The 9,563-nt window shown below is 36.9% G+C and overlaps 1 protein-coding gene across 4 annotated transcripts; it reads right to left on the reverse strand.

Moving 5' to 3' along the window:
• Positions 1–5,299: 5,299 nt before the first annotated feature.
• On the reverse strand, positions 5,300–9,563 carry LOC107590271 (suppressor of cytokine signaling 2-like). 4 transcript variants are annotated; one of them, XM_016278995.1, is made up of 3 exons: positions 9,121–9,563; positions 7,620–7,874; positions 5,300–5,958 (listed from the first exon to the last, which is right to left on the reverse strand). In XM_016278995.1, exons 2-3 carry the CDS (start codon positions 7,744–7,746, stop codon positions 5,492–5,494), a joined length of 594 nt encoding a protein of 197 aa, XP_016134481.1. In that variant the 5' UTR covers positions 7,747–7,874; positions 9,121–9,563; the 3' UTR covers positions 5,300–5,491. The 4 variants fall into 4 exon arrangements, with proteins under 4 accessions (XP_016134481.1, XP_016134457.1, XP_016134474.1 ...); XM_016278971.1 differs by having other exon boundaries at positions 5,300–5,961; XM_016278988.1 differs by lacking the exon at positions 9,121–9,563 and adding an exon at positions 8,521–8,908 and having other exon boundaries at positions 5,300–5,961.

Consider the following 9,563-nt stretch of genomic DNA (forward strand, 5'->3'; position numbering starts at 1 on the left):
CAAGTGGAAGACATTCAAAACAGACACCAATCCTCCCAGGAGTGGACGTCCCAGCAAATTCACCCCAAGATCAGACCGCGTAATGTTCAGAGAAATGGCAGAAAACCCAAGAACTACACTGCAGACTACGGGCCTCAGCTAACAAGTGAAACCATAAAGTTCATGACAGTACAATTAGAAAAATATGGGACAAGTTTGGCATGTTTGGAAGGCTTGCCAGAAAAAAAGCCTCTTCTATCTAAAAAAGCATGGCAGCACATTGTAGATTTGCAAAGTTGCATCTAAACAAACCATAAGACTTCTAGAACAATGTCCTTTGAATAGATGAGACCAAGGTGGAGATGTTTGGCCATAATGCCACGTTTGGTGAAAACCTAAAGAGCATTTCAACACAAACACCTCATACCAGAAGTCACACATGCTGGTGGAGGGGTGATGATTTTGGGCTTGTTTTGTAACCACAGGACCTGGGCACCTCACAGTCATTGAGCCGACCATGAACTCCTCTGTATCCCAAAGTATTCTAGAGTCAAATGTGAGGACATCCGTCCAACAGCTAAAGCTTGGCCAATATTGGGTCATGCAACAGCACAATGATCCCAAGAACACCAGCAAATCTACAACAGAACGGCTGAAAATAAACGAATCAAGGGCATAAACAAATGCCCTCAATCCTCAATAAACTAGACTAAACGTTGTAAAGAAGAGTGGGACGAAAGTCTTCCAGAATGATGTGAGAGACTGATTAAGTCATACAGAAAATGATTAATTCAAGTTATTGCTGCTAAAAGTGGATCTACAGGCAACTGAATCAAAGGGTATGTTCTTACTTTGTCACACAGGGTTTTTCAATTTTGGTTTAATTTTTGTTAATTAAATAATAACACAGTGTGATATATAATGTGATGTTGTTCATCTGAGGTTTTATTTTCCAAATTTTAAGACCTGCCAAGGACCAGATAATTTTTTATGATGTCCTCCTAATACAGAAAACCATGGAATTCAGTGACCTAACTTTTTCATGACAGTATATGTATGTATGTGTATATATATATATATATATAACATAATAATAAAATATAAACACATTAAATGTATCATCATCATTGGTCTTATTAATTATCACAAACATCAAAATTATACTATAATTTATGAAAATTGTCATGGTAACACAAAGGTTAAAATATCATATATTAAATGTATCATCATCATTGGTCTTATTAATTATCACAAACATCAAAATTATACTATAATTTATGAAAATTGTCATGGTAACACAAAGGTTAAAATATCATATATACATTTTGTCAAAAGATGTCAAAATATCATAGTCTTATCATAGTCACAAAATTATTTATGTCTTAAAAATTCATAAAGATAAATTATGTATTCTAGGTAACACTTTATAACATTTAATTTAGGTACAACATTTTTAAAAAGTCCTGCAAGAAATCATTGATGTACACACACACACACACGGACGGACGCGCGCACACACACACACACACACACACACACACACACACACACACACACACACACACACACACACATATATATATATATATATATATATATATATATATAGGATGTCAGGTTTTGTTGGTGTAACTTTAAACATTAAGTTATTTGTAGTAATTTGGATAGGATGACGCTGTTCTTCTAACATGCTGAAGCCAACACTTAAATGTGTTTGTGACTGTGACGGTGCACTTGTGGGGTCAATTACATCCAATTTCCATGTAAAATCCAATGAAGTTTAGATTACCTGGAAAACAGTGCTATCTCCACGTTATCTTTGACTAAACAACTCTTTTGTGCTGTGACAAGGAGAACTCCTGCTTTTAGCAGCTCTTTCTTGGGAACGGTGTCAATATTTAACAGAGAAATAGTTACTTTCTTGCACTGATCGGCTAGCCGGTTGCCTCTCGATGAAACGTCTGCAAATATACAGCCTTTGTACACACAATTCACTCTAAAAATCCCTGGAAAATATGAAGTGACTCAAATTGTTGACTCAGAATTTCCATGCTTTGGTGCAAGCTAAAAAAAAACATGGCGGGGACAAGAAAAGCTGTAGAAATGGAAAATGGACTGGGCAAATTGGGAGTGAAACTTTCCAAATCAGGTGGCAAAGACAAAACACTTTCAAAGAAAAACGCCTGAAAATGTACACAACAAAAATACTTATAAATTCAATATTATGATGCAAAATTCTTGCAAACACTGTTGGATTAAAAAGTGAATCTTCTAAACAACCAAACAAACAATTTCCATACAAACACCAAATACACTTGGATTATCTGTATATTTTCAGAACATTAGAAACCAGAACTCCATTTAGGATGTGGGTTTACTAAAGGTTTGAGAGGTTGCCAGGTTGTGGGTGTGTGACCTTGATGATGGGTGTTATTATCTGTTCTGCACATGATTGGCTCATTTTGGGGCAGAAATAAAAGAGTGAAGTTGTTGTAGAAAACAAACGCTGTTTTGTTTTATTTTTTTAACTTTGTTTTTTTTAATGAAATCATATTTCCCAAGTCCTCTATCAGACATTACCAAAGAACACACAGAACAGAAATTAAAGCTATGCTTGCTTTTATTTCTCACTTTTTAGGAGACAATCCATTCACCCCATGATGCAGCACAATGTTGTCAAATTATATTAGTGGAATTTTGTAGTGGCAAAGAGATCATATCAGACTTACTACCCTAGATATACCATGTCCTCAAGGAAGACGACGAATAATATTGACAATAGTATACTGGATCTTAGAGATGTTGGCAGAATTACCTTTTATGCTGATCTGAGATCAGCTTCCCAATGATTTAAGAATTTCTGTTAGATTGGTTTATTAAATTAAGTCATATTAAATAAGGAACTTCTTAATTTAAAAATAATGGCAAAATCAAGCACCAACCTGTAATCATTTTTAGCGCAATGCTTTTTAGACAATACTATTCGAATGCTTTAACTGAAAGACTAAGCATAGAGAGAAAATGCAGGAATTTAGCACCCAAGAACAATGGTGAATAGAATACATTGAGCGACCCATTCTTGAAGGGATAAAATTATGTATGTTTCATTAAACCAAAATAGAAAGGAGGTCAGATTAGTGAGGAACTTCAGAGGAAAATCCAATTTTTCTTATAATCTCTCCACAAATAGCAGTAAGGAGAGAATAAAAAGCTTCTGACCTAGTACGTCTTTTTTTTTTTTTTGGTCTGTGTCAAAAATTAAGATTCAGTATAGAATCAAATATTGTCCGAATACGACCAATCAGCATGCAGGTTTATCACGACACCCTCCTGAGGTAGGGTTAACACAGGCCAATACTTCTTGACCATATGCAACAATAGCTGAAACAAACCATGCTGCTAAATTACCTCTTGGTTCAGAATGTGCAATAAAATACTAAGCCGGTGGTATATTTTATTTGCAAAGTACGCACCCTTAAATGTTGGGGAATGGCGAGGACCTGTTTAAGCAAGTTTGAGCTTTTAAATTAAGAGGTTTTTTTATATACACTGCCATTCAAAATTTTGTATGTTAGGGATTAGTATGTTTTTCCAATATTTTTGAAAGTCTCTTATGCTCAGCAAAGCTGCATTGATTTTTTTAAATCAAAAATAGAGCAAAAAAGTTGTGAAATTTCAAACAGTTTTCTATTTAATAATATATTAAAATGTAATTTATTCCTGTGATGAGGTGAATTTTTAGCAGCCATTTCTCCAGTCGTCAATGTCACATAAACCTTCAGAAATCATTGTGCTGCTTAATTATGTTTGATGAAACTGCACTACATTTTTTTTCAGGATTCTTCAACGTTCAAAAGAACAGAATTTACCTGTAACGGAAATCCTTTGTAACATTATTAATATCTTTACTGACACATTTGTTCACTTCAATGTGTCCTTGCTGAATTAAAGTATTTAACAGTCTAACCCCAAACTTTCAAATGGTAGCGTATATGTTGAATACATTTTTTGTTTGAAAAATGGCTTTAAAAGGGCTATTTTTTTCCATGTAATTTTTCAGTAGGTATTACGTTATCATGATGACATGTATTGGGGTATACAGTATATAATATTGCAAGGTACTTGCCAGTTCCCAGCAGTTCCTTGGGCAACCATGACATCAAATGATCATCTATGACTACAGTACAAAAATATAACATGGATAATGAGCAAATAAAACATAGTCAAAAAGCATACAGTTTCAAACTCCCATGTCTCAAACACAGGATGCAGAACATCTCAGACACCAGCTGCAATAAAAGCATAGCTCACCCAAAAATGAAAGTTCTGTCATCCTTTACTCATGTTACCCTCATGTTGTTTCAAACTCATATGGTTTGCTTTCTTCTGTGGAACATAAAAGAAAATGCTTCAAACATCAATTAACATCCCAATGAGGTTTGACATCAGTGGATGATTGTGCCACCATAGTTAATGTGGTCTGCGTTTGTGTGCTTTGATCAGTGATTGGAGAGTAAATAATCCTTATTTGGAATATGCCAGATGAGTCATATGGATTTATTTCATGTTAAAAATAAAAATAATTTGTATGTTTTCACAAAAAACCTATAATATCCATGGAACCTTTTCAGTTCTTTATAGTGGAAAAAGGATCTTTAGAGTATTAAAATGTTCTTCACACTAAGAAAAAATTGTTCTTTTAAGAACTGTTCACTGAAAGGTTCTTTGGGGGACCGAAAAGGGTTCCTTTATGGAATCACTGCAAAACTCCTTTTGGAATTTTTAAGAGTGTACTTTTTGAACACCACTGACTTCAATATATGGACAAAGACAGCTGCAGGATTCTTCAAAATATCTTATTTTATGTTCTACAGAATAAAGAACATCGAGTTTAAGGTTGAGCTATTCATTTTTGGGTGAACTCTTCCTTTAAAAGTGACGCATGGTCACACCGTGAGGCATCCTGTTTATCTGATGTGCGTACTACAGGTAGAAACCCACAGATGTCAGTGCAGGCCAATGCTCCTCACAGATACTGCTCAGTCGCTCATTAAAAATTGACTGTAGAATATCCATCTACAGGCCATAAACTTGTTAAGTGCACAATGAAGGACACTTAACACTGTTATGATATTCTGAATAGTTCAGCCAGAAATTTGCATTGTCATTATTTACTCACCAAAACTGACAACAGAAAATATGGAATATGTTTTGAAAAATGTTGATGTTGACAATGAATGTCAATGGAGTACAGTGTTCTTTTGGATCCCATTGACTTTCATTATATGGACAAAAATGGAATATCTTCAAACAGGTTTGGAACATCATGACGGTGAGTAATTAATGACAAGATTTTTTATTTTTTGTGTGAACTATCATTTTAAAGTAATCCTTGGGCACAAGATGAGGGATCCCAGGCAAATGATCCTAAACGGGACATCAGCACCCCATTATCACTGGGTCTATGATCCATAGAACCTCAGCACTTATGGTCAACATTGTCCATCTGGTTCTATACATTATAAGTGTAGTCTGTCAGGTAATCCTTCAGCCGGTTCGGCAAAGGCAGTTCTTGTACCCGCCGTGTGGTTTTGTTGATGGCAATACGACACAGATGCTGCAGAGATGGTGTGGCTGTGTACACCGGAGTCGTGAGCAGCAGCTGCACGGTGCCATTGGACGGGGCGAGAGGGGTAGTCCTGCCCTTACAAGATGTCCGGGACAGCTGCACATAGTGCTCCACGAGATGGACGACGCTGTCGAACTGCTTGAGTTTGGGTTTGACCAGCACCACGGAGTCCAGCTTGAACTTGCCGTCCTTGTATTCGATTCGCAGGTTGGTGGGTCCCGCAGATGTCATGGCGGAGATGGTGAAGAGGTAGTCCCTCTGAGAGCTGTCTCGGACCAGAAATGTCCCCTCTGACGTGTCCTGCAGGATCTCCTTGGCTTCATTGGCTGTCAGGCTGCCCCAATACCAGCCTGCTTCCAAGAAAAGAAGACACAGAGATGGTCATATACGTATCCTCTTCCACAGAATCTGTTTCAGTCTCTTGCTTGTGTAACATGAGACCCATAACATGTCCCTCTAAAGACACGCTTACAAAAACGGTCACAGCTACAGTCATATCCTGGCTATTCGGCTGTTGTTTTATCAGGAGTTTTCGGAGTCACTGCTGAGATTTTGGCTTTCAAAAGAGGATGCATCATGTCTTTCAACCTCTCAACTGTGCCCTGATTTAAAGAGCTAATTCACATCTGATAATGCAGCAGAAACCAAGCACTTCCGAAATGAGCTGTTAAATGAATGTTAATTGAAAACATTATGGCAACTGTGGCGTAGCAAGACTAAACAAGACGGCAGAAATTTCAACATAAATGACATATTTTCCCTGAAATACTGAACTAGACCATCTGACTATTTGTCTTGGGAGTATCTGACATATTTGATGGAGGATGCTTGATAGATGTTCCCAAAAGCTGCTCCCATTGTTTTTCTCAGCAACAAACAAACCTACAAACGGATCTCGCTGCAGCATCATAATGACTTTATGTTGTGTTTCTCTTTTATACAGTGCAGTGCTGACTAAATTTGCTCATGCACTTGAAACCAGAAAGGGATGTGACAGAGACGCAAACCATTGAGGACAAATGTTCCAGCCAGACCAGGAAATAGAACAAAAGCTTCATAGACATGATAATGTCACTCTTTTGTTGCACAAAAAGCAAACAGAAAATGTAAACAGTAAAAGCTTTGTCAGGAAATTCGCATAGTTCCAACTTATATTCACTCGCATACTTCATATCATGGTCAGAAAGGGGGGCTTGTGGGACAAATGCCACAGAAAGTGACAAAAATGCCCCCAGAATTCATGTGGAATGTGGGGGGGAAAATGCAATTGCAAAAACTTTTGTATTTGTAATGTCTGATATTGTTCTTTTTTTATGTTTAATTAATCTTAATTACACTTCATACATTACATCTAATTATTTGGATTAATTAATGTATTAAATTCAAATACTGACATACAACAATGAAAAACTGTATAATTTAATAGAAAATAAATGGATTCATAAAATAAAAAAACATGCCCCTGGAAATCCAAACATGGTGAAAATGGCCCCTTAATGTAAAAAATAATTACTGGATTTACATAGCCTATACTTTTTTCTTGACATTCACTTCTCTGATATTTTCATTATTATCTTCTGCTCAAACAACAGCCCCGAAACAACACACCAGATGCAAATTGTCACACAAATGAATAAAAACATTAACAGCAGTCCTGAAACAACATTTTCAACTATTTGACATTCATAAAATGAATTCATATCTGCTTTGAATATATCAACAAACTCATGCCAAAAGCATGATATAGTGTAGACCTGCTGCTAGTTTGATTTATGAGATTAAAGTACACTCAAAACGACCTTTAAACATTTTATTGAAATTTTATATAGAAGGTTAATCTTTTTAAAATAGACTGTTATCACTTTTAACATCAAATTTGACGCATTATGATAATTATGTTTGAACTATATGAATCACTGCCTGTGGCTGTGTTGCATACAACATGAATTCAGTGAGAGTTACAGAAGCAAATGAAGAGAATATGTAAGTGAAACGAGCAGTAAACGTTTACCAGTGTTTTTAAGGTCTCTCATGGCAGTGGCAATGCGACTCTGGTCGGACTCCGCGACTTGGGTTTCGGTTTGCGATCTCCTTTCATTCTCGATGCTTTCCGTGGAGTCGGATGAGTGACAGGTCATTGGAGAACGGCGTTCTGCATCCAGTCAATGTCTATAATTATCCTTCAAAGACGACTGACTCTTACAATCGACCAAAACATGCGAGAAGTCTTCCACAGCGTCCGTGGATTTTGTTTGGCTGCGCCGATCTGAAAACACAAAGATGATTTTTAACCATGTTTTGTTTTTTGTGTTGTTTTTTTTAAAACCCTGATATAATATTTCCATATTTGTCAGCTGCATAAAACCGTGTAAATTGATGTCAAGTAGGCCTACAAGGAGTGCTTGTGCTACAATCTTCCACATTACCTGAGAGAAGCTAGGGGTGGACATGCATGCATTTGTAGTATAATCAAATGTACTTCTTCAAAATAATTATGTCATCCCACGTCACCCTCATTTCATTTGAATCGTTTAATTCAATAAGGCCACCGTATAGGAGACGTTAAAAATCATTTAAAATAACATAAAACAAAAAAACTAATATGCAAAAACATGAAACAGCTAAACGAAAGAGTGTGTGTTAGTCACTCACACAACTGTGGTAAGCGTAGCAACACTGTCCTGTTTTGTTCAATATTTGTGTCTCCAGCAGAATGGAAAATGTTACATCCCTTCCCGTCTACTCAGACATGGTATTTATAGTTTTTTACACACATAAATGAAAAGCTTGTGTGAACGTTATATAGCTATCACACTAAACAGTAGTGATACCAGTTCTGTCATTTAACATTCATTATCCTGATCTGGAACTGGGTTGTAGTCTTAAGTCAGAAACGAAATTTCTCGTCTTACCTTAAAATAGTTTTTGTCCTCTAAATCCTTAATTTTTTATACTGTCTTAAATCCTCTACTGTCACCTCGGGAGGGTGGTGCTCACATATGACATTTCACCCCTGTAGCTCATTTCTAATTGGTTATTTGAAATACTCTCATAAAGTGATAAATGAAAGTGGCCATTTCGTGTTAATCTCCACTGACGAATCCAAAGGTCAGCTACGGTTATTTGTTCTGTTGTTGTTTTTAATTGGATAAAAGAGCGAAATGACTATCTTCATAAGCCTCATTAACATTACAAACGTCCGTCTTCTGTGTGAATGGCTCATTGCGCACGTGCATGAGGAATAAAAACAAAGGCTGCCTTTGAGAGACGGCAAAATACGCAGAACTGCCTTTACTAGGAAATTGCATTGACAGCTCCTGGTAAATGATAGTGTGACAAATAAGATAAACGAGTGTATTTTCTCCTGAACGTGTAAATGAAGATACGTTACTTCTAAATGCACGAATTGTTTGATGTAGCTGCTATATGAGACATAATGAATCAGAGGAAATAAAGCAGAATATATATTTGAGCCTGAAAGGTGACAGTCGGAGAAAGCGCACAGCACTTACCTTTTGTCTAAGTGAAAGCAATAAGCAATCAAGTCCAGCGCGTTTCACGTTACAGACGTTCAATGGCACCATGATTTAGACCCATCATTTATTATTAATGGGAAACACTGATCGGCTCACTGTCAAACGACCAGCACCCCCTGATGCTCAGCAGATCGGGACGCGTTTTTCCGTGTATTTGCATTGATTCTTTCGGGAGCGACACTCCACAAAAGGCGACACTATATGTCTCGCACTGTTTGCAAGCGCACCGCGGCGCACCGCGCGTCCAAACGCGTTACAACGCGCGCCAAGCGAGCAGGACACATATAATTACTCTATCCAGTAGTTTAGTGATCTTAGACTGATTTAGCTTACTAATCTTTTTTTCTCTGTGTGTGTGCGCTCGTCGTTAACTACTTAATCCTCATTTAAAAAGACTGGTATACAAAAGACTAATTTCC

Source organism: Sinocyclocheilus grahami, unplaced genomic scaffold (assembly GCF_001515645.1).
Source record: "Sinocyclocheilus grahami isolate Dianchi unplaced genomic scaffold, SAMN03320097.WGS_v1.1 scaffold8.1, whole genome shotgun sequence".
Lineage (NCBI taxonomy): Eukaryota > Metazoa > Chordata > Actinopteri > Cypriniformes > Cyprinidae > Sinocyclocheilus > Sinocyclocheilus grahami.